Source organism: Xiphias gladius, chromosome 24, assembly GCF_016859285.1.
Source record: "Xiphias gladius isolate SHS-SW01 ecotype Sanya breed wild chromosome 24, ASM1685928v1, whole genome shotgun sequence".
Lineage (NCBI taxonomy): Eukaryota > Metazoa > Chordata > Actinopteri > Istiophoriformes > Xiphiidae > Xiphias > Xiphias gladius.
In genome coordinates, this window is record NC_053423.1 from 21,563,017 (window position 1) to 21,587,825 (window position 24,809).

The window sequence follows — 24,809 nt, forward strand, 5'->3', positions numbered from 1 at the left end:
GTCATGTCAAAAAAAGATGGACCGAAAACCCCCATTGCGTTTTTCATCAGCATGCTGCTCCATCAGTTTTAGACTGCCGTTGTGAAACTTAATGAAACTGCCATTTTGAAAAACTGCCAATGTTTAATGCCCTTTAATGTTGGACTGCCACTATAACTATAAAAATAAATAAATTAACTATAAATTACATTATTTGACCATTTCTCTTTTTAGTACTTTGCCCACAGGCCTGACAGAAAACCGACATTCTGTTGTTTTGTTACTTCTCCTTCACTTTAACCATTTAGGACCAGCTGCCATGACATGTATTTGCTTTGTTGGACATGTTGAATGCACATTTAAATATGTGTAACTCAGAATTTGAATGCATTTCTGGTCTCATTCAATCAGGGTCACTGCTTTAGAACATTTTGCCTTCAGGGGAAATAAAGGCAGGGAAAGTAGTAAATAACAGTCTCCCCACCAGTAACTTTGAATTTTTGTCTCCCACCACCAGAGTGTCATGCCTTCAAGAGGAGCTGGTCTCCCTCAGACTGCAGTGCTCCAGTGTATACAGGAAAGGACACTTCTCTCAGGCCCTGGGCAGCATCGGGGCAGAGCACACCAGCCAGCGAGTCACTGACAGCGGCCTGTCACTGGGGCAGACACTGCTGGGAGCTGTGGGAGCCGTGGGAGCTGTCGGAGCCGCACTCCTGCGGCGACCCATGACCCGCTCCCAGCTGGTGACCATGTCTTCATCGGAGGACGAAGGAAGCCTGAGGTTCATCTATGAACTGCTCGGATGGGTGGAGGAGACACAGGTCAGTCTCTGTAAAACTTAAATCTATGGCCCGCCACTAAAAATTGTTTTCATTATCAATTAATCTTCTGGCTTTTTCCTCGTTTATTTGATTAATCATTAGGTGTATGGCCAGAAATGGTGAAACAATTTGCCCATTACAATTTCTCAAACACCTTCAAATGTTTTGTTTTCTTTGACCAACAGCCCAGAACCCAAAGGGATTCAGTTTACGATGATATAAAATAATAAAATATACAAACTAATGCAGATTTTTTTTAAAAATTTGTATGTCATGATGTGGTTTCTTAGACCTTCTACAAAATACCGTGAAACAAGAAAAAGAACATTATGATGAAGCCTTTATATTTAAGGGGAAAATGTGATTAATTCATCCACAATGGAATTTACTATGAAACAACCAGAGACTAAATAATATTAATATTACAATAACAAAATCCAATCTACATTCAAAAGGCATTACAAGCCTGAAAATACATTGAACTGAAACTGAAGGCCGAGTGAGTCCTTTAAAAAAAAGAAAAAAGAAAAATGAGAGCGAGAGCTTGTATGATCTTTTTTGTCGATCTTTTTGTGTGTGTTTAAAGGAGCTATTGGAGCGTGCTGAATGGGGCGCAGACCTCCCCTCTGTAGAAAACAACCTCCAGGAGCACAACAACATACACACTGCAGTCGAAGAGCTAATGAGCAGCCTGCAGGAGGCGCGCAGCTATGAGGTACACACACGCACGCACGCATCACTTATACACGGAGATCTCTCCGCTGAGAGTTGTGGTTTGTCATGAAGCAGTGCTGTCTCTTCCTCCAGGGGAGAGTTTCCTCCAACTTCAAGAGCAGTTACTCTGAAACCCTGGCCAAGCTGGAGCACCAATACTGCAAACTACTGGTCAGTCTCCACTAAAGAACTCTGGGTTTGTGTGTGTGTGTGTGTGTGTGTGTTTTCAGTATTTCACTTCTCTGTTTCCCAGTTCACCCCCTCCCTCAGATAATCCCATTAAAGCATGACCGGACTCTCATGCTAATAACATACAAATCTACATCTGCTCTCTCTTTTGCTCCTTTCCCTACATTTTCCTCTCTGTCTCTTTCTATTGCTTTGTCCCCTCTCGCTTCTTATCTCGATATATATATTTTTATTATATTTTAGGGGCTACATGTGTAATAAACTCCTGACACTGTTTGTATGCACACCTGCTTGTAAAATTAACCTTGTATTTCTTGAATGAAAACACCCTTTTAGTTCTTTTGGTTAGAGTCTCTTAAGGCTTTAGATTCTCTCTCTCAGTTCATTTACAGTCGTGTGTGCGCGTGTGTGTGTTTCTCCGGTCAGTTGAGCTACTTTCTTTATGCAGGTTTTTTTTAAAAAAAGATTTATGTGCTTACAGATGCACTTGTGACAGAACAATTTCAATGATGATATTATTCAGATGAACCTTAGAAGTAGAGCATAACTTCTATACTGCGAGTTAATAAATCCAGTCGGAAAAGATAAACCAAAAACGTTTGCAGTATTAACGTCACTCAAATAAAAGTACATGTCAGTGATTTCCATAACTGTAAGTAATAATACAAAACAATTTATGTGTGCTGCAGGAATTAAAGAAAGGAGAAAAACACAGTGCAAGTCTTCTTTGATAGTTTAAAGACATTACTTGATGGATTATGATGCTTTCTAAAACATTATCCCTTGTTATGGAGAGGCTTAAATAAAAATGTATATAAAAAATGGCTCAATAAATGCCCATAATTCACCTTCAAGGAACACTTCTGTTTCAGTGATTTGTCTTTGCCTTATTTTCTGTTAGTGTCTTTCTCTAATGGCCGTCTAGGAAAGTTGTCGTCTCCACCGCACTTTATTTTGATTGATATTGTCTTTAAAATCCCTGTAAATGTGCCAAAACCAACAGTAAAATCCAACAACCAGAGGAGAGAGGATGTTTTTTTTGTTTTTTTTTGTTTTTGTTTTTTTAAATTTATCTCTGCACTGCTGATCAGCATGACGATGATGTGTGTTTGTGTGGTTGTCATAGGAACATTCGTCATGGCGCCTGCGGAGCTTGGAGAGCCTGCACGCATTTGTGTCGCACTGCACTGAGGAGCTGATCTGGCTCAACGAGAGGGAGGAGGAGGAGATTGCCTACGACTGGAGCGACAACAACACTAGCATGAATGCCAAGAGAGAATTATACAGTGTGAGTGGAGGAAGGGGGCGAAACACAAACATACTGATGGTTTCCTCTGTCAAGTCAGAAACACAAACAATAGACCACAGACCTCTGTAATCTTACAGAAAACATTGATGTTACTGCATCAGTTTCTACAGAACAGGAAAATGTTCAAACATTTATTCCACATGCAGTATATCTGAACTCAGAAAAGAAGTATCGTTTACAGTACATGCACACAGGCTATTTATTACATCAGGGCCACTGCCATAAAAATCCATTGATTAACCATCCTTCTTTTCCTGTTCTGTTTGTAGGAAATGAGGTTAGAGCTAGATGAGAAACAAGATGTGATGCGGTCACTCCAGGAAACAGCCGGCCGTCTGTGTCAGGAGAACCATCCAGCCAAACAGACTGTGGAGGTGAATTTATGATTTAATTCAGTTGGGCTGAAAAGCCTTTAAAGATGTCGGGTTTTGCCTCTGTGACTCATTTGTGGGAACAGTTCAAACAAAATGCTTTTGTTAAAAAAAAAAAATGCTCCTTTTTTTTCACTTGATAGCACACTTGGTATCAAAAGAGTACGAAGAAGAAGATCAATTGCTATTTGGAATCTAAGCAAACATTTAGTGAAAAGTACCACATGACAGTGCGAGAAAGGGGGGTCACATGTTCAAGCTGCCTATCCTCCATCACTGCTCAGTTGCAAACAGTACAGGCCAGAAAATGAATGTTGAAAGCCAGAAACCTCAGAAGCCGCCTGAAAAACAGACTCTGACTTTGCTGATTAACATCAATCATGATACCCCCCTTTGCCAGTTTGTATGTAAGCGCGGTGTGACAAACCTTCTCTCTCTCTTCCCTCTGTCTCCATCTTTCTGTACGTCGTCAGGCGTACAGTGCAGCCCTACAGACTCAGTGGCAGTGGGTGGACCAGCTCTCTCTGTGCGTAGAGCAACATCTGAAAGATAATACGGCATACTTCCAGGTGAGACTGAAAGTTTCGTAACCATATTTCAATGTTTGCGCAAGACTAGTGTTATAAATATCCTCCTTGTTACCAGTGTGGTCTTGACAATTTACATAATATGAGGTTTTAAAAAAATGTGCGTTTACAGTGATTTTAGTGGAACACGTTTTTTAACTTTCCTTATACATCCAGGCCTCTGATTGGCAAATTATGACGGCCCTTTTATTTCGAATGATGATGATTATACACAGGCCTCAAAAATGTTTCCATTTGAAAGTGAATACACTATTGTACTAAAATCATTTATGTTCACTGTTCCCTACACATTCTTATGAAAATGTTGCATCCGAATGTTTTTATTTGTCTTTTTTCTTTTTAGTTCATGAGTGATGCTCGGGACTGTGAGTCGTACCTGCGCCAGCTCCAGGAAACCATCAAGAGACAGTACACCTGTGACAAAAACAGCAGACTGAGCAAACTGGAAGACCTGCTGCAGGACTCCATGGTATCTGTCCTTTAATTTCCTGTCTGCAAGTTTATCTCAAAGTCCCAGTCCTGTACGGAGCAAATTTATGGGCAACTGTGACATGGAGCAGTGCCCAAGGAGTTTTTTTTTTAAACTTCTTTCCCTCTCGATAAAAATTCTGATTATATAACAGCATCTTTTTACTTCTACTAACCCTCAGATTAATCTGAGGTACGTTTTACCTGACCTAAGTAACATAGAGGTAAGGGGGAAGACGGGCTACTAACTTCAATCCTTGGTCCAGATTGAGTAAATTTAATGTTAAACCTCAGTGGAGCTAGGTTAATGGCAGACCAAAGAGGTTCGTCGACAACAAGTCTCCATTTCAGCAGGGCCTTTCATTCAAAACAAAAAAATAATGTCTTTCTCTCACAATAAGGAACTCATGCAATGTTTGTAATTTCCAGTTTTAGTTATATTCTGAATACAGATAGTTCAAGCTGAACTCTCCTCCCAACTCAATGTCTCAAGAACGACTCGAAATTGTTTTTATTGCTTTATTTTCTCAGATGTTAGAATTTTAATGTTCATGGGGGATTATGCTTATTCTTTTCTAAAGGATGTTGCGTAATAGGCAGTTTCTTTATCCCTGTTTACTGGGTGTTCCCTAAAGTTTAGAAGCCGTGCTGCCACCTTGTGTGCAAAGTGCAAATCTGAACATGACATATTCAAAAAGAATCCTGGACTGAAGCTTAAACAGGAGTGATATGGGTGAATTCTGAAAGTGTCCTAGCAAAGGAGCAACAGAGACCTGCTGTATCTGAGGTGTGAGCAGACCAGCATCCTCCTGACTGTTGGGCTCTGCCTCAGTCAGCTGCAGCACGCTACATGCCTGGGTGAAGTAATCTGTTAGAGTACCTTCGCTGAATCATACCCCCTGTGGCACATTTGTGAGACTGCCATCTTCACACCTACCTCACTTAACACACACACACACACACACACACACACACACACACACACACACACACCTCTTAGTTTAGAGTTCTGTGTGTGTGTGTCACAAACAGCTGCTCTTTTCACAGATCTGTGTGCAGTCAGCATTGTTACATATTGTGCCGTGTGGATCTATATTCACATGCTTATGTAGTGGTGTTCACATCGCTGAGTGTTTGCGTCCGTCTGTCTACCTGCCACAGTATGTGCGTGTTCTCTCCCAGTTCTCTGGGCTCCATCTCTCACTGGGAGGGGAAAACTGAGACTGGAGATACTTCTGAACGACACATCAGAAAGCAGGCAGCTGAATATTTTGTTTGACTTGGATAATAACTGAGAAATGTTTGTTAAATCCGACTTTTCACCCTCTTCTTAAACAGAGATTAGAAGAGGCTGTTTACAGAGGTCGCCCTCTATTTTGACCTATTTTGTTGTCAGTTTATGTCTCTTATTCGTTTACTGATTAAATTACTTATTTATATGTGGTTAGATTTCATAGGGACTTACTGCCAATGAGGACAGATAAAATACATGTTTGTAATTTAAGATTTTTTTTTAAATAAAACATATTAAAGCCAAAAATGCTTCTTATAATGTATATTTTTTAATAGTGTTAGTCGTTGGTCTTGTGGTTGTGGTAACTAATTAGAATTCTTCATATACCCACATTTTGATTAATGAATGTGTGAACTCTGTTTTGTCAGTTGATTTGTTGTGGTACAGCAGTGCTGCTGACTGCAGTGAATGCCATCTCAGTGTGAAATTAATTTCTTGGGTGTAATGTATAAAGTTATTAACACATGATTCCTTAATGACTCTCTCTGCTGGGGGTGAGACCGAAATGAAATGTAATTATAACTGTCAGGCTGAAGAGCAAACAGTTAAATGTTTAATGGTTTGGAGTCTGCGCACCTCAAACGCTTAAGGCTAACTAGAACTTGCAGGACTGGCACTATATTCTGATAGGACGTATTTGCAAGTTCTTGTGTTGTCAAAAAAAAAAAAACCCTCAATGAAAGACATGCCATTCCCATCAGGATGAACTGTAAAAACTTTGGTGATCCTTTAACTTTTCCTCTGGCAGCATCCCCAGATCAAAATTCTCATTTTAGTCTTTATGTATACAGTTGGCCTCTGGGTATCATCTATTTAATATAAAGTCTCTTTAAACCAGTTACAGTGACTGATAATGTGGTTCAGTTTGATGAGCTGTTTCTGACATAATGCAAAATGATAGACAGACTGTTAAACTGTTAAAAAAAAAAAAAAGGAACGGTAGAATTAACAGACTCACAGAACACTACAACTGTATGACTAACCAGAACCTGAAATGATTAACATTTGGATTGTCTGACGATTTTCTCCTTCCTGCAGGAGGAGAAGGAGCAGCTGATAGAGTACCGGAGTACGGTGGCAAGTCTGGTGGGCAGGGCCAAGACAGTAGTGCGGCTCCGCCCCCGCAGCGCGGAGAGCACCCTGGGAGCCACCACGCCCATCAAAGCCATCTGCGACTACAGACAGATAGAGGTACGGCACCCACCATGTTATCCGTCATGAACATGTTGGGTATGCATTTTGTCCTTTACCTCTCAGTGGATAGTTACTGTAACTTTCTGATACTGAAAACCAGGAAACCCGTGAATCTAGCTGAGCAAAAATAAAGCCAGTCTTAGCTCCTAGATACCTGTGTAAATGAAGCTTTATGTAGGGCACTCCTCTGACTGCCAGAACAGGGCCATGACCAAATATGTATATATTCAGCACCAGCTCACCACTGACCTCACCACTCTATTGTTTTAACCCTCACTGCCAACCGCCCCCTCTCTGCCCTGCACTTCCTCTCCAAGTCCTTCCCACAACCACTTTGTGGCTTCTCTATTTTAGCTGCTTCCTCCATGCTGTGAAATTAAGTTTTTTTTTTTTTGTTGTTGTTGTTTTTTTTTTTTCCCCCCTTTTTACATTGATGAAAACACCCACACAAACTCTTTTCTCAGCCTAGGTGGTCCGTGTTGATGAATAGACTACAGCAGTGGAATTATTTTCACTTAACTTTAACTGGCAAGTACAAATAGCTGCACTCAGTTTGTGAGCTGAATAAGAATAACGATCATGTTCCAGATTCTATCACTGACATAATTCTCACGGTAGATGATTTTTGACTTTGCTCTCCTAGGAAAACTCTCTGTGACTGGATCTTTTTAAGTCCCCCCCAAAATAGCCAAAAGACACTTGGAAGTTACGATTGATGAGAACTGAAGTTGTGCGTTGTTTTTTTTCCCTCAGTGCCACTTTTATATAACGCATAGAAGCAAGTCTTTTTCTCTGTCTCTCACTCTCAGCTGTGTTGCCCTCAGGCAATCTAAAAGCTGATCAATTATACATCGGGCCCATCTCCTTTGCAGGCTAAGTTGAAAACCATCACTTAGCACTCCAGCAGCTTGGCATGGGCATCCAGCTGCCCCCAGCGCTGCTATTTTTAGTCTGCTGTGTTAGATTCCTCAGGGTCAATTTGGTCATTGAGGGGTACTGTATGTGAGGTGTTGTAACCAGGTGAAGGAGGAAGGTGGTTTGGTTCTCTACCGCATCACTGATCTAGAAGAAAAAAAAAAGCTGAAAGTAACACTAAATTAAAGCATGTGTGCTGATATTCACCAAACATCTGGACAAAAGTGCGCATGACCAAAAGTAATCTTTCTCTCCTTCACTTTCCTGTGTGTTCTCCTTTCTCTCCATACCCTTTTGTACCTTTTTGCCTCTCCCCTGTCACTCCCTCCTCTTCTCTTCCTCATCCTCTTCCCTTCCTCTCATCTGTCGGCTGGGCTGGCAAGACAAACGTTCAGGTATAGCTGCCTATATTCTCCCTCTCTCACCTCAGATTCTTACACTGCACACACTACGTTGTGGTTGCCCCTCTCTTATCAGCTGGTTTTAGGTCCAGCTTAGGTTTCTGTCAGTCGTAAAATCTGTGCTCTGGAAGTAGCATTAAACGGCACCAAAGCTAAAACTGGCAAAGGCTTTCTATTGGAAAATGTGGTCATTTGGAAAAGAATCAAACTGTCTCGAAGAATAGGTAATGGAGGTTGGGTGGGGCACAAAAAACACTTGTAGCGGTTTCGTCTGTGTGTCCACTTGTTATGGAGTTTTGTTTTGTACACAATTATACCTGAACACATTAAATCTACTGTAAAAAATTGGACACACTGGAGGTGAAACTGCTTTTGCTCTTTTTGTAATTTCGTTACCAAAGACTGTGCCTACTATTCTTGCGTGTCACTGATTTAATTCGTAGCAATTTGCATTGGAGAACCACTCACCACTCACTGTAATCACTCACTGAATCGATCGCTCACTAATGTGCCTTCAAGCAGTGATGTAATCTGAGAAACTTGAAATGGATAAAACTACATTGTGACTACAAATCTTTGAACTAAACCAAGTTATTAGAATCAGCAAAGTAATTCATAATTTCCACCTCTATCTTTAGTCCCTGACAACAAAGTTTTGCATAGATCCAAATTATCTAGAGAATGATATTGACCAGTAGCTGTACCTCGCAAGGGGTCCTGGACCGAGATCGGTGGATAAGGTCGGGTAGCAACCACTGAGCTGAACTCAATTAAACACAGCTCACGCCTCTGAGGCTCATTCAGTCAGCCAGACAATAACAAGTCACAGCTTTAAGCTTTAATTTACGTTTCATGTATTTACTGTATTTGCATAGTTTTGCATTATTGATGTATTTGATGTGCGTGTGCAGGGAAGGGGTGAGAGAGGGTGGTGGGAGGGGGAGGCAGTAAGGCTGTAGCCTTTAATGTGCAGCCCTAAAACTCTTTCCACCAGTCATGGCTTTGCCTTTTGTTTATTTTAAAATTAATTTTTCCAGATTCTAATCCCAAACTCTTCGTTTTGTTGTGTGCTGAGTTTCTTAAAATCACCTCGTCAGAAATGCTTGTTGCCTTTTTGCTGCTCAGGTGAATTTGAGAAATCCAGGCCAGGTGTCAGTAAACCTCACTTTGAGTTTGGAGAATATTTGCTGCTTTCACAATAAAAGCTTTCAGTTTAAAGCAGCTTTTCAGTCCACATCGTTCCTGTGGCAGGTTTACCGATGGCATATCATTTTAGGGCTTCTGCTAACTTCATGAAATCCATGAATGTTTGCATTTTGTGTTGCATTATGAGTTTGTTGCAATCAGCTTGTTTTCCCTTCTCTCCTCTCTGATTTCACCTCCCTTGCTGTCTTTCTATTTTCCATCTGACCTTTCGTCCATCCAACCTGTCTTCTAACCGCTGTCATCTTCCTATTTTCCCTCTCATCTCTCGTGATTTAATTTCATCTGTCCCTCTTTGTTTCCTCCCCCACTCCAAACATCTGTCTTTCCATAACCTCCATTCCCCGTTTTTTGTTTTCCTCTATTCCCTCCTTCATCTTCCATTTGTTCTCCATCTTTCCCTCACTCTCTCTCTCTCTCTGTCTTTGCATCCATTCTGCACCGCCACACCCCTCTCAGATCACAATAACCCGAGGAGAGGAGTGTGTGCTGCAGGACAACTCTCAGAGGACCAAGTGGAAGGTGATAAGTCCCACAGGGAACGAGGCCATGGTCCCCTCAGTGTGTTTCACCGTCCCGCCTCCGAACCAGGAGGCGATCGACACAGCCGGCAGGTGAGACGGATACTACAAACATAACATTTATGTTGTTGAGATTTTATTTAGGTTATGGTGATTGCAAAGATGGTGCTCTGGATGTCCCCCAACTGTGTTAAGAGCCTACAAGAGAGGATCTGCTATCCAAATTCATTGTCTAAAAAAGGAAATAAAAAGTGGACAGTGCTTTGATTTTGTAGATTCATTCATTTTCATGCTTGCAATACAAAAGAAATTAAAGGGTCATTGGTATTCGTGAGAAATTACTTGGATTTGTAGAATCAACATATTTTACTAATGAACAAAAAAACATAAATTACCGAAGGTTCATTCAGTGTGTCTGAACTTTACAAGCTCTCTAATTGATCAAAGTCAACGCATTTAACAATAATTCACAAAAGTATCTGGCTAATAATTTTAAAGAAGCATATTATCAAGTATTAGGTTGAAAGATTTAAAGATTCATGCCATATTTTCACGATTCTCGTAGAAATTTCACAACATACTGGATATGAGTTTTGTTGCATATTCATTCATTCATGTTCTTTTTATGTGTGTATGTACAGGACAGAGCAGTTGTACCAGAAGGTCATGTCTCTCTGGCATCAGCTCCATGTGAACATGAAGAGTGTGGTGTCCTGGCACTACCTGCTGAAACACATCAGGACTGTCTCCGGATGGAACCTGGACATGGTGAGATGCAGGGATTGTGTGTGAGTGTGTGTGTGTGTGTGTGTGTGTAAGGTAGTTGGTCCATTAAACTTTTAGTGTTTCAACTTTGAGGATGAGGCATTTGTGACAAGCTGACAAGGTTCGTCCTTTTGTCTTTCGTTCTTTTCTACTCTGTTGTACTCATCTCCTCCTCCCGTGTCTCACCTATCAGGTTCGATGTCAGTCTCCATCAGAGCGGCAGCAGGTCCTGGATCACCTGGAGTCCCAGTTGGCCGACTTCCTGTCCGACAGCAAAGAGAGCTCTCTGTTCACGGCGGCCGAAAGACGAGAGCTGGAGAAGGACGTTCAGCAGGCCCAGCAGCACTGCCAGGACCTGCTGCTCAACATGGAGACCGGTGAGACGGAAGGACACTAACTTGGTCTGAATTTACCGGAATGGTGTATTGATTTCTCCCCCAACCTTTTGAGATAGCAGTTGAATATCTCCGCTGCATGTGGTTTAAAGTTCTCAAACATGAACCCTGCTGAACACTGAACTGCTGTCTCATCGTTAGCCAGTCAAACCGAAGCAAACCAATGGCTCTGTATCAAATCCACGCTCTTCAGAATAGGGAAGCACCAAATTTCTGCAATCTTAGTCAGTTAATCTTTAAAATACTGCACGAGGGTAAAGCTCAGCATGGAATCATAATAAATAAAACATGTCAAATGATGTTATTAAACTTCATTTTGTCATCTCTGAGCAGTGAACACGGAGTAGTTTTTTTAAAATAAAACTCTCGTTAAAACCAGCAAATGGTTACAGCGTTACTTTACATGCCCAATATAAGACTTCTTTCTTCTCGTCTTTCTCTTTTACTGCCTTTCTCACCCCAGTGGCGAAGGATGAGTCAGTCTCTCGGTCTTACCTGTCGGAGCTGCAGAACATCACGCTTTGCCTAAATGATGCCGAGCAGGCGCTGATGAGGGGAATTCAGACTCCGCCTCCCAGCAGGCTGTCAGGAGACAGCGCTGACAGCACTGTCCAGATTGCGGAGCAAGAGGTAAGTTTGAGCTCCATCTGCTGGTAACAATGGGCAGTAACATCCTTTTTAAGTTAATACTGAGTTTCATCGATTAATATTTCTTGAAAAATGTATTAGGACTAGATAGTTTGATTTCTTTGATTTCACACTACAGTAAAAGTTTTCATGCAGTATTACTATTTTACACTGCTGAGATAGATATTAAGAGCTAGAAAAAATGCATTCATAGATTTGATACAAGAGAAATCCACATATATGATGGCAAATATTGGTCATAAATCTGATGGTTGTTATTTTACTGATGCTATGATTAATCCTCCTCAAAAGGTCTAAATAGTTTTTGAAAATATTTGTGTTTGCTTCCCTCTGCTTGGGGAAGTTTATTTTATGAAATAAGCTGAATCAGAAGCAGAGAGTTGTATTAGTTTTTCAGTGACAGTAAATTCATCAGCTTAAATTCTGTAAAACCCATCTCTCCATTAGTCCGTGGTTAAAAAAACAGGAACATTCCTTTGTTGAGTTACTGTTTGGTCAGTAGAACAGTTTTTTGTTTATAACCTACAGCTAATTTCTTAAATTGTCTTTCCTCTCCAGAAGCTGCAGTCAGAGCTGGACGCCCTGCGCTCCAGTTTGGGTGACGTGTCTCGTCGCTGCGTCAGTTTCTTCGAGGAGAAGCCAACGTCCTCCAGTATTCCTGTCCTCCGGTCTGAACTCAATCAGGCTGTGGAAAGGATAGACAAACTGCACAACCTCTCGTCTGTCTACTTAGAAAAGTTAGTGGGCTTTTTTTTCCTCCTCCCAACGTTCTGTTTGATTGGTTCAACACAAAGATGTGATTGAATAGTACATACACATTTAAAATGGTTTATTCATTTACCTCTGCAAGGTTAAAGACAGTAGACGTCCTGGTTCGCAGCCTGGATGAAGTGGAGAGCCAGGTCAGAAAGTACGAGGACAAACTAAGTGAAGAAGACATAGTTCCTCCTGACACCACGGCCATTCAAAACCTCAGAGATCAACTAGGGGTGAGAGACAAATTGTCCTACATAATCTTTTAATGGCCAGCTGAAGAAAAAGACTCATTGTTGTGAAACTGTTTGACTCTAACCTTCATTCTGCACCCTCTCTATTTCTTCTGGTTTCTGTGTTGTCTCTCTCCAGACGTGGCAGGCTGAGCTTGCCGAGCAGGAGGGCATCTTCCAGTCTCTGCAGTCTGTTGTATGTCGTGCCAAAGAGGCCGGGTCTCAGCTGAGCAGGCTCCACCCTGACCGCAGCCCCGAGCTGGAGCTCTACCAGGAGAGAGCCAATCAGATGGCAGAGAGGTGGAGCGGAGTAACCAGACAGATTGAGACACGGTGAGCAGGACACGGTGAAGATGGGGGGGGAAAGAGAGAGGATATGGGGAAGAGAGGAATTGTAGGAGGAAGAAGATCAACAAATTTAAATAACTGAGGGAGGATGAGCATAATGAGGCTATACTGCACTTACAATAAATATTTTTGTGTATTAAATGTTCTGAAAGTATTCTTCTGTTTTACTGCAGACGAACTGATCTAGAAGCTCTGGGCTCAGCTCTGCAGCAGTACAGAGACGGTCACTCTGCTTTGATCAGGTGGATCGAAGAGACGACAGAGAGACAAGAAAACACACAACCTGGACAGATTGACAGCAAAGCACTATCTGAACAGCTGGCCCAGCAGACGGTTAGTAGCACTGATTTCGTTGACTTAAATCTGTAGATTGATAGGGTAATGTAATCATGATAATGGTATTTATGTAGGACTTTTCTTAACAATGGCACAAAGTGCTTTACAAAAAGAGATAAAACCAGACAAAGGCAAGCTAGAATACGTGAGCACAGAGGAAGTAAGAACAAGAAAATGAAGAACGGGAAAGAAACAGGAATAAAACAGTATAAATGAAAACCTGTGTCAAACATTTCCAAAAGCTGTCACAAAGAGAACAGTTTTAAGAAGAGACCTGGCTGATACCTGAGTAAAGTGCATTGCAGTAGGGTGTTATTTTGTATTTACTGACCTGCCGTCTTTTTGAATGGTGCTATTTGGTCATGGATGGATATGCACTGATCGTGAAATGAATTTAACAGTGCATCTGGATCAGGAGGAGAAATGGTGGAATCAAAGGATGATGAATTAAAAGCCTCACAGAATTTGGCTGCAGAACCAGTGTTGCAATGAGCGTGTTGTAGGGTAGTCCATTAGTGGTAGAAACTTTGGTTTGCATCAAATATAAGGTATATGGTGGAAAAACAAGAGGAAATCGAAATGGAACCTGCACATTTTATCTGACTGACTTAAATAAATGATATACATTATTCTTGGCTGATTTCCTGTTCAGGCATTAGTAGCCGAGATTGAACAGAACCAGACCAAACTAGATGAGTGCCAGACTCACTCCAAACAGTACTGCACCTCGGTCAAGGTAAGAGACTGTCACAGAAATGTCTGTTCATGTTTGTTTTTCAAATGCAGAGTATTTAAAGATATTTACAGATTTTATAAATCATCTGGTAGTAGCTGCATTTACGTGTAAATGCATTGGATAAGTGTCAGTTCGCAAATTGTTATTACATTTTAAAACTCCAAAATGTTCTGTCTGTAGTATTGTGATTACCCAGGTACTTTTTTTACTCACTTTTGTTACACCACGGCTGTATTGTGTTAGGACTATGAACTGCAGCTGATGACATATAGAGCCTTTGTAGAGTCGACACACAAGTCATCTGTCAAGAGGAGAAGGATGCACTCTTCGTCGGACACTGTCCCTCAGGAGGTAAGGATAGAAGTGACAGTTTACTATTTTGATCAATATCACAACAATTTATAAATAATAAAGGTATGTGTATTTTTTTTTATTTGTCTGAATGTAATTTCTATGTAGAAAATTACTGTATGTAATTCTGGGTGTATCTCTCCAGTTTATGGACTTGCGCACACGCTACACAGCCCTGGTCACCTTGACAACTCAACATGTAAAGTATATCAGTGATGCACTGAGAAGACTAGAAGAAGAAGAGGTGGGACTTTGTTTCACTCTAAATCGCTATCTTGCTTTAGCTTTGAGTCTGTGGTCAGATTAAATCACTGTAATGCAAAATAAGTAGATTTTTCATTTACCGGTAATGTTGAATAATCCGCTAAATAAGGTAAATAATTTATCTATTTTATGAAACATCTTTTTAATCTGTGCAGAAAGAGGTGGAGGAGGAGAAGCAGGCCAGGGTCGGCCAGGTTTCAGATCTGCTGGGCTGGGTCAAAGGCCTCCAGGGACGGACCGGGGGCCCCAACGCTGAGTCTTCACTTGCTGCTCAACAGGTACAACAGAAATTTAATATACATTGGCTCCTGAAGCTCTTAGCAAACACTAGATTGTGTTTGTGCTGTGAAGCTTGAAAACTGTCTATATACATCCTCAAATGAATGTGAAAAAGGATGCTGGTTCCTCTTTTGCTGTTTATGTATAATAGTGTAGTAAGCATGTTGTTCGTCTGTGTTTTCTGAAGGCCATCAGCGAACAGCTCGCATCCAAGAAGGATGAAGTGGCTGAAGCCATAAGGAGCGCACAGGTCTTCCTGCTGTCAAAACAGGCCAGCATGTAAGTTCAGATCACGTTCATGGACACACACACTGCACCACACACTTGACGTTACCCATGTTCTAGAAACCAGCTCAGAGCACCATGCTCAAGTGGCTGCTTGTCGTGGAAATTCTTCATGAATCAAACAGTTTTTCAGAGGTTTATTCCAGATTGGGAAAGTTGGGGGATTGGAGGAAACCTCAAGGTAAGGCAGGGAATATTGAGGGAATGCTTCAAATGGACAGGTTTACAGTAATATACATGTACCAGAATGTATTTTTAAGCTCGTTTAACAAATGTATTGTACCAGATAGTGTGTTTCAGCTGTTTTTCCATGGGGAATTTGTCGTGAAAATTATTTAACCTTCAGAAAAAACAATGAAACACACCATTTTTTGGGTCTGGAGACTTCTCCAACTTAAAATGATTTAAATTTTACTAAATTTTATTTCAAAATCACTGTGTGAAACCTACATATGCGCATAAAACACTCAGACACACATTGAACACATAACCCTGCTCTAATCTCCTCCCTTGTGTCCTCTCCAGGTTGTCCCCAGAGGAGCGTGCTCATGTGGAGGCTCAGCTGGATGAACTAACATCCACCTACAACCAGATGTGTGATAGCTCCAGCCAGCAGTTGCAGCAGCTGGAGCAACAACTTGCCAAAGAGGAGGAAAGAAAGGTATATTGGTTGAACGGATGGGCTGACTTGGAGAGGGGGTTCTGCAGATTTATGACAAAAATGTATTTTCAGCTTTTGCGAAGCATAGAAAAATGTAATTGTGAAGGTACTTAAATGTTGCTTTGAATCTGTATACGCTTGCAAGCTAAGCGTAAGTTCATGTGTGGGCCAGCAAGAGTGTGTGTGTGTGTGTGTTGAACAGCATGTTATGTGTTCACCGAGTGTGCATTTTTGACAAAACATCACCACTATTGACGAATCTCACTCATTGACTTGGGTTGGTTTAACCAATATCACAGACCCTATTCAGACGTGTGTTCAGATGATCCAAAAATGATATTTTCTACTTTTGACACTTACGTTTTTGCCCGCTTCTTTGTCATTCAAGGAGAAATGACCAATAATGATTTGGCCGTCTAAAAATGTAGTCTTTGTCATGAGTCAGTACTGCAGCCGACGTTTTAATGACAGCGATATTTTGTTTATGAATTAATACTTGCAGCAGAAATGTTTACACAGAAGAGTAAAGAAGAATTCACTGGATGACACTGTCTGAACTGGGCCTCAGCATGGAGTGTTCCACTCTCACATTGTTCTCGTAAAGGCCTGCAGTCATGTCATTAACTATCCCCACCCTAGTTTTTGTCATTTTCATCATTGTTGTCATTATCATCAGAAAATACATCCGCTGAACTGCTAACATGGTTAATACACGGCCTTAGTGGTGCCGCTCTAGAGCAGCGCTGCCCGAGTCATGCTAGCAGTTAGGCAAAAGCTGTAGAGCTCTCGTAGATGCATTTTTAGGACCAGTCATTTTCGAAAATAGATGCACCTTCACATTTGACTGTCATCACTGTAGCTGCAACATAGTATCATGTTACTGTTTATGTAGGGGTAAAAATAAGTCAACACATTACATTAAAGCATTTATTTTACTCTGCATAAAGTTTACCCCATTTATACGTGTACAGTCAACCGATGGCAATCACACATTCACACTCTGTTCTCACTTTGTCATAAAGTTGTTCCTTTCCTGGCATACACAGTGTGGTACATCAGTCAAAAATGAATTGAATGTGTCTGAGAGTTTCAGAGTCCGAGCAATCCTTGATGATAATTCTTATATTTTAACAGCCGCACCTCATAATTGTTTCCTATGTGAATGTTATATGGCTTTACAGGGGATTTTTATGCAACAAAATAATACTCACTGAAGCATAGAAGTTTGTAGAAGTCACCTTTGGTTTTACAGTATGAGTGCACCAGAGGCCAGCTATGCAAAATCCCACTTCACCATTTGAGCATGTTGTGTCCAGATCACAAGTGTGTATGTGTGTGTGTGTGTGTGTGTGTGTGTGTCCGTGTGTTTGTGTGAATGATCATTTTTGTTTGTCCTAATGCATACTATTAATGTGTGAAATTTTAAACCAGCGTTTTGCTTGGAAATCACTAACAGCTGCCAAAGGAGAATTGTGGACATCCAAGCTCTGAGCCGAGGATCAGAATGAGAGATCGAAAACAAAGCAGGACATTTGTAGACATCCTAAATCTGTTCTGTGTTAATGAGTTAGATCAGTTCTCCTGTACATTTAGCTAAAGTGGGAATCATAAGGTGTCTCAAAATACAATACTATTACAATGCCTGGTCAATGATAATGACTGATTAGGTGATACATGGTATATTGCAAGATAATAATCAGTAGCTCATCACAATTTCTTTGCAATTGAAGAAGGGATAATTTGTCCCACCGCTTGTCAGTTTCAATCTGAAGGTGTCAGACCCAAGAAGTCATTCATAGTTTAATTTCCTGAGCCTACTTCAGTTTAAAGTAAAGTCAGAAGGAGGATTTAGTGTCAGTGCAGTGTTAGGAGTCAGAATGAAGAGTGGCATGCAGAATGCTAACAACCAGCTTCTCACCTATCGCGCCTCACTCTGCCAAACCATAAGCTGGCCCATTAGTGTGTGTGCCACGGGAAGAGCCCGTACGGTAAGTAGCGCTCGCTTTCTCTCTTACCGTTTCCTCTAAGTTTTTCCTCATTTAGACATTTTATTCTGTTTTACTTCAGAATACTTCCGTGTTCTTTTACGTGTGTTTGCTTTCCTTTATCTAGAGCTTTTTTTTTTTTTTGCATTTTTTGTTACTGGTTGCTTTGTTGCATGCTTAGTGCTTGTATTAGAATAGCAGTGGTAAGTACTGAAGCGCTTTTTTATATAAAAGAAAAGGCAAAATAAATTAAAATAAAGGAAAAAAACAATCATTCAAAATATGTACAAATAATTAACATGCCAAAAAAAACAGTTATAGTTTTTTTTGAGCCTATATCAATTATGTTTTTGTGGAAACTGGTTGTGGGTTTTCGTCTTTTTCTGATTCTACCCTTTAATTCTGTCCATAATACAATTATAATAAAACAGTATAATGTAATAACATAGTAACATAGCATAATACATTCAGTGCAATACCACATTGATACCAAAATGAATGTCAGCTAGAATTTTGTTTTCTTTCTTTTTGTAGAACCAAATTGCCATCGCAGGAGTAATCGACCTCGGAACAGTGGAAACATTCCCAGTGTTCCAAGCAGCCCAACGTGGTCTTATTGACCAGGACACCTGCCATGTACTGCTGGAGGCCCAGCTCATTATGGGAGGGCTCGTCCAGCCTGAGTCCCGTGTCAATCTTTCACTGGAACAAGGTTTAGCTCAAGGCCTTATTGACACCCATACTAGACAGTCCCTTTGTGAGCTAGAAAGTGCATTGCTTTTGGCAGAAAACACTAAATCTGCAGGTGACCAACAACAAAATGTGTTGCCAGTAGCTACGGCCATGGAGTTTGGGTTCATCAAAGAGGAGGTGGGACTCCGTATTCTGGAACTCCAGATGAACACTGGAGGCCTGAGAGACTCAGCAGGAGGAATTATGAGTTTGGAGCAAGCAGAAGACAGGAGACTTTTGACTCCCAGAACCCTCACCAAAGTCCAGTCAAGACTACAACATAAAGAGCTGATCGATCCAAACACAGCTGAAAAATTAAATCTATTCGAGCTACAGCAACGCTGTGTCTTTGACGATGACTCAGGTCTCCTTCTCTTCCCTGTCAAACAGCAACCTGGAGGAACGGTCTGCCTTCGCTCCGGAAGAAAAGTTGGTATCTTCCGTGCAGTGCAGGAAGGTCTAATTGATCGGAAAGTTACTGTACGACTTCTTGAAGCTCAGCTGTTTGCCGGTGGTATTGCAGACCCACGCTCTGGCCACCGTCTGACAATTAATGAGGCTGTTCGTCTTGGGCTTATGGACCAGGATCTAGCATGTGCCATGTTAGCACGTCAGCTGCAAAATGGCGGCATTCTAGATCCTTTCAGTGGTGAACGCCTGGATTTGGAAGAAAGTATTCGCAAAGACCTTCTATCCTCTCGTTTGGCTCTGTTGGTCCTTGAGTCTCTTTGGGCTTTCATGGGACTGCTCTGGCCTGAATCTGGAGAACTTCTGCCCATTGCTGAGGCTCTTCAACAAGGAGTGATCTCAGGAGAGCTAACAAGAAACATCCTAACGCAGCGTCATGCCATTGGGGCTCTGTATGACCCAGAAACCCTCCATGTGCTACCCCTTAACCAGGCTGCTGAAGAGGCCCTTGAGCCCAGTGTAGTCAGTTTTCTCAAAAATACCTACATCCCAGATGTTCTCCTCAACATGAATCAGTCTGGTACCCCATCTCTAAATCGCTTGAGCTGGGGTTCCACCGGCTCCTCTCCACCTCCATCCTCTCCACCGCCTTCATCATCTCCTGCAGGGCTTGTGTGGGATGCTACACCAGTAGATGGACTGGATCCTGAAGAACAAGCAAAACACAAGCTGCTGTTTCACCTCATGACTCACAGCTATGTGGATGCTCATTCTGGAAAACGGCTGGTGCTGCTAGACCCTGAGTTGGTGGAGTTAGTCAAAGCTACTGAACTGGTTGCTGGAGACTCTGTATATGGAAGTCAAGTTGAGCCTCTAAGCACTTTTGCCAGATATAAGCAGGGGATGATGCAAATGGCGAGAGAGTTTAGTTTGACAGATGAAAAAGTGAGTGACAAACATACTGAAGTCGAAGAAAAAAGTTCAAATGCAGTCAGAACAAGTAAGGATTTTGAGATCTGTGGTAAAGGTAGTCTAGAAGAAAGGTATGATGGAGAAAATGAAAATAAATTGGTTGAGAAACCATCAGTAATTGTAGAGAGTGATTTAGCCTATGCGGCTAAAGATGCAATTGATGTAGATAAAGATGCAAAAGTAGAAGCTAAAAAGAAAGAAAAGTCCGATCTTGAAAGTTTAATGGCTTCAACTAAATTCCCAGGGGAACTGGTAGGAACTGATTCCAAACCCAGAGATAGTTGTGGTCAAGAGACTAAGAGTTTAACCACAACAGTCGATAGAAAAACAGTCACAGCACCACTCAAAACAGAGGAAGACATTGAAAGGAAGATATTGAAAGAACCCATCCCACTGGGAGCAAAAACAAATGAAGATGTTCATTTAGCACAATCTGAAGATAGGAAAGATATAAAATATCTCCAGACTGAATCAGAAGGGATAAAACAAATGGCGCCTGTAATAGAGACTGACCCAAATATTGCTAAACCTCAGGTTGATATTCTTGAATCAGCAGTAGAGAAGGAAGGGGAGGATGCTGAATTGGCAAGGTTAGTCCTAGAGCTCAAACAGGGAGGTCTGATGACAGAAGAAGGGGAAAAGCTGCTTCCAGATGAGGCTGTAGCCCAGGGTGTCCTCCCTGGCCACACTGCAGTTAAATTAATGGCTCAGGCAGGTCTGTTTGGGGGTTTCCTGGATGCTAGCAGTGGTGAGTCACTTAGCTTGGAGGATGTTATGCGGGAGGGTTTACTAGATGAAGATCTGATGTGGAGTGTCCTGAAGTCAGATAAAACCCTTGCAGGAGTTGTAGACGTGGAGAAAAGGCAGATCTGCGGGGTAAGGGAGGCAGCCCAGGCAGGGTTGATAGACCCCAACACTGCTGCTCGACTTCTAGAAGCCCAGGTGGCGTCTGGAGGTATCGTTGACCTACGAAGGGATAAGAAAGTCTCTGTCACTCTCGCAGCAAATCTGGGACTAATTGAAGAGGATCAAAGAGAAGAACTGGTGGCACTAGAGAAGGCATACAAAGGAAAAGATACAGATTTAGCAACAGCCCTCACGAAAGCCAGTTTACAACTACAGATGGAAGGTGTTATTGACCCAGAGTCTAAGTCTCCAGTTCCTCTGGAGCAAGCAATTCAGAAAGGGTTAATTAGGTCAGAAGAGGCTTATCAGGTGTTGGCAAGGCAGGTGGCAGAGGGTGGTATAATACATCATTCTTCAGGAATGAGGCTTTCAGTCTCTGATGCTGTAGATAGAGGATTAGTGGATCGATCTATTGCTCCTGGCCTGGAGGAACTAGAGTGGGTCTACCAAGGAAAAGTCAGCCCTTCATCTCACCCAGACGCTGTTGCTTTGCAGGCATCGACAGGAGCTATTTTAGACCCTGACGCTGGATGTAAACTGACCTTGACAGAGGCAGTTTGTAAGGGTCTGCTGGATCAGAACATAGCCAGTGAAGCCATGGCTTCTCCCACATTGACACAAGGAGCACTTGACCCCGAAACTGCACGCATTGTCCCGTATTCAGAACTTGTAAACAAGGGTAAGATAGACATTGAAACAGGTAAACGTTTCTTGGAGGTGAAACCATTCAGAGGAATTCAAAATGAGCAAACAGGAGACAATTTTACCCTTTCTGAGGCAGTTGCATCAAAGCAAGTTGACCCGGTTCCAGCACTGAGGTTACTCCAAAGCCAGGCAGATAGTGGAGGGATCATTGATATCAAGACTGGAGAAAGGCTCCCCATGTCTGAAGCCATTAAAAGAGGTTTAGTTGGAGATGATATTGTCAAGGTAATAGGCACCAACCAGATTTTGCAAGGAGGCTTAGTTGATCCCACTACTGGGCAACGAGTCTCTAGCCTCAATGATGCTATGGCAGTAAGATTGATATCCAATGATATAGCTTCAGAGATTCAGGACACAGTGGCTTCTGCAGAGATAGAGGGTGATGAAGATAGTTCTACACCTGTTGCCTCATCAATTGGTACATGCAGCTCTGCTATGATATTGTCAGTGTCAAGCCCAGAGTCTCCAGCAAACTGGTCAGATGTAAACACTGAGGTGCCTTCAAGATCTCTACTTTCAAAGAAGGATTTGGGAGTTACACCGGACGATGGCAAGACATTAACATCTGTAGTATCAGATCAGTCGCTGTTTTTTGACACTACCAAGGAAGAGAACAAAGTTGAAGTGCAGGTGTCAGTTGGAGAAAAGTCTTTAATTGAGCAAGACCAGTCCACGGACCTCTTGTGTAATTTTGCAGCTAATGTTGAGAAAAGAATTCAGCAAGCCATAGAAGAGATAGTGCCACAAAAAGACACTAATAAAATAGAGAGTCTTACTAAACAGGAACCAGATGACAGACTGCAGATAGGTGAGAGTAAGACTGATGATAAACAAAAGGAGAGCGTTCTCATAGACTCCATACGAGAATCTATACATGCACATGTCTATGATATTGGCGAAGATTCCCAGGAGGAGGTCAGAAAGGAGACTGCTATTTTGAAGTCCATTGGGGAAGCTGTGAAGGTTGGGGAAAAGGAGTGTAGACCCAGTGATGAGAGCACATCAGTGGTTCATCATGTTTCTGAAGTTGGAAACCTGACAGGTCCTGTGGCAACAGAGATTACAGTTGACAGAGAAAGCAAAGACAGCATTGAATTGTCAAATTTGAGTGAGGAGGAGTATAGAAAGAGGGATGCGGCAATACAGAGGGATGAGGGTTTAGATGGTAAGGGTGAAATAGTGGAAAGAGAGAAACCTTTAAAGAGTGAGATAAAATCTAGCACTGATGTTGAGCAGTCAGACCAATTATTGACCTCTCCACCCAAAGAGACAGAAAGCAAAAGCAAGAAAAAGAGGAAGAATAAAAAGAAGGGAAAGGGTAGAGAAGCAGAAAGTGAAATACAACCTCCGGAGATAAAACGTCCATATGAAATTGACCAAGCTGATGCAGAAATTGAAGGTCATCCTGAGGCTACAGATGCAGTCACAGATGAGTTTACATCACAAGACAAATGCAAGAAATCACAGAATCATGGTCAGGTATCTTCCCAAGGCCCTCCAAATGGAGAAAGTGAAGCACAGATTGATTGGAAAATTGAGGCTGAAACTTATTTGATAAAACAGGGACAAGAATCAGTTCCAGCCACTCTCGAATTCACAGAACATACTATCAAGCCAGAAAAGGACGCAATAAAAATGACGTTTTCTAAGGATATAGAAAAAGGTGATAAGAAAGAGAAGATAAAAAGAGAGGAGCAGAAAAGGGAAGTTGGAGAGAGCGCTTCTGTCTCTCTACAACCAGAACAACCAGAGAGCAGTAAGGAGGTAAAGAAAGGGAAGGAGCAAGAATTGCCTCAGAAATCTACTCTACCAGAAAACGAGAAGGCAGCCTTGATACTGAAAGCCAAAGAGAGCATTCTTAAAAAGGTGTTTGAAAAAGGAGTGAGTGAGAAGCAGGCTGCTGAGGAGCTGCAGGCACTTCGCAAAGATGTGGGGAAGAAGGAGAGCCAAGGCACAACAGTTAGAGATACGAAGGCAAAAACTCTGCCAGCGATTGATGGAGTGCAAAATAACAATGTCACAGATGAAAGTGTCAAGATGCAGAGTGGTTCACCAAAAGAAAGTGAGGAGGAGATGAGTGTCAAAGAAGAGAAAATGAAATTCACCAATGTCAAAGAAGATATTACTGTGGAGAAACTTTCTGATAAGGGGGGCATGGAGACCAAACTATGGGAGACTCCTTCAAAAGAGAAAGAAAAGATCAGGAGTTCTGTTGAGGAAGACATACAAAAAGATGTTGAGACAGCTTCATCAGTCCAGCCTGAACAAATTCAGCAAAGTAAACGAAGTAAGAAGAACAAGAAGTCCAAGAGTCCAAGAGTGTCAAACAAAGCTGAGTCTGATACTGAGAAGTTAACAACTGATGAAAAAGTGGATTCTGAGGTGACAACAACAAAAATTACCGCAAAACCTACAATGGCAAAACCAACTTCAGATAGCCCAGCTTTGACTAAGGAGCAGAGGACGGACAGACATACTGATGGTCAGTCAATCAGCGATGTCATCCAGCCTTCCGTTGGTGTTCAGACAAACGAAATGGAGACCTCTTTAATTGCTGTTAAAGGAGCTGAGACCAGTCAACAAAGTCTACCATATTTACATCAATCAGAGGAACCCAGTTTTCACATTGAGGAACACGTACAAGTTGCAGGGGTTACATCTATTGGGGAAGAATCACCACTTTCAGAAACCAGAAGTGAAGGCGAATCCATTTACTTTTCTCATGAGGCTGCTACATGCAAACAAGAAATCCAACCCGCAGCTCAGCCTATGACTCCTGGCACAAAACCAGATAAAACAGCTAGAAAAGGTAAAAAGAAGAAAGGTCACCAACCATCAGAAGTTGAAAGTGCCAATATTCCTGAATCACAATTCTTGAAAGACCAACAGCAACATCTAGAGACTGCAGAATCAGCACCTTTGCTCTCAGAAGATGCTTCGACTGAGTCTGAATCACCCGGAGTCCCTGAGTCTGATACAGCCAGTGAGAGTTGGGGAGAGGAGGAGGGTGATGTCAAAGAGAGATGCAAAATTGTGTCAAACAAAGAGGGGATGACATCCATCACTGGCAAGGTAAGAAAA

At 41.8% G+C, this 24,809-nt stretch overlaps 1 protein-coding gene across 8 annotated transcripts in view; it reads left to right on the forward strand.

Moving 5' to 3' along the window:
• macf1a (microtubule actin crosslinking factor 1a) overlaps positions 1 to 24,809 on the forward strand; it is a 241,766-nt gene that overhangs the window by 134,720 nt on the left and 82,237 nt on the right. For 7 of the 8 annotated variants that reach the window (XM_040121367.1, XM_040121370.1, XM_040121369.1 and 4 more), the window contains 24 exons: positions 497 to 800; positions 1,387 to 1,515; positions 1,608 to 1,685; positions 2,830 to 2,991; positions 3,282 to 3,386; positions 3,857 to 3,952; positions 4,314 to 4,439; positions 6,771 to 6,923; positions 8,225 to 8,236; positions 9,905 to 10,059; positions 10,608 to 10,734; positions 10,925 to 11,108; positions 11,590 to 11,756; positions 12,333 to 12,511; positions 12,625 to 12,763; positions 12,900 to 13,093; positions 13,282 to 13,441; positions 14,097 to 14,180; positions 14,424 to 14,531; positions 14,677 to 14,775; positions 14,951 to 15,073; positions 15,262 to 15,353; positions 15,885 to 16,020; positions 18,540 to 24,800. In XM_040121367.1, the coding sequence (XP_039977301.1) occupies positions 497 to 800; positions 1,387 to 1,515; positions 1,608 to 1,685; positions 2,830 to 2,991; positions 3,282 to 3,386; positions 3,857 to 3,952; positions 4,314 to 4,439; positions 6,771 to 6,923; positions 8,225 to 8,236; positions 9,905 to 10,059; positions 10,608 to 10,734; positions 10,925 to 11,108; positions 11,590 to 11,756; positions 12,333 to 12,511; positions 12,625 to 12,763; positions 12,900 to 13,093; positions 13,282 to 13,441; positions 14,097 to 14,180; positions 14,424 to 14,531; positions 14,677 to 14,775; positions 14,951 to 15,073; positions 15,262 to 15,353; positions 15,885 to 16,020; positions 18,540 to 24,800 (9,373 nt within the window). The remainder of the gene's footprint in view (positions 1 to 496; positions 801 to 1,386; positions 1,516 to 1,607; positions 1,686 to 2,829; positions 2,992 to 3,281; positions 3,387 to 3,856; positions 3,953 to 4,313; positions 4,440 to 6,770; positions 6,924 to 8,224; positions 8,237 to 9,904; positions 10,060 to 10,607; positions 10,735 to 10,924; positions 11,109 to 11,589; positions 11,757 to 12,332; positions 12,512 to 12,624; positions 12,764 to 12,899; positions 13,094 to 13,281; positions 13,442 to 14,096; positions 14,181 to 14,423; positions 14,532 to 14,676; positions 14,776 to 14,950; positions 15,074 to 15,261; positions 15,354 to 15,884; positions 16,021 to 18,539; positions 24,801 to 24,809) is intronic. The other variant, XM_040121374.1, reaches the window with a different exon arrangement.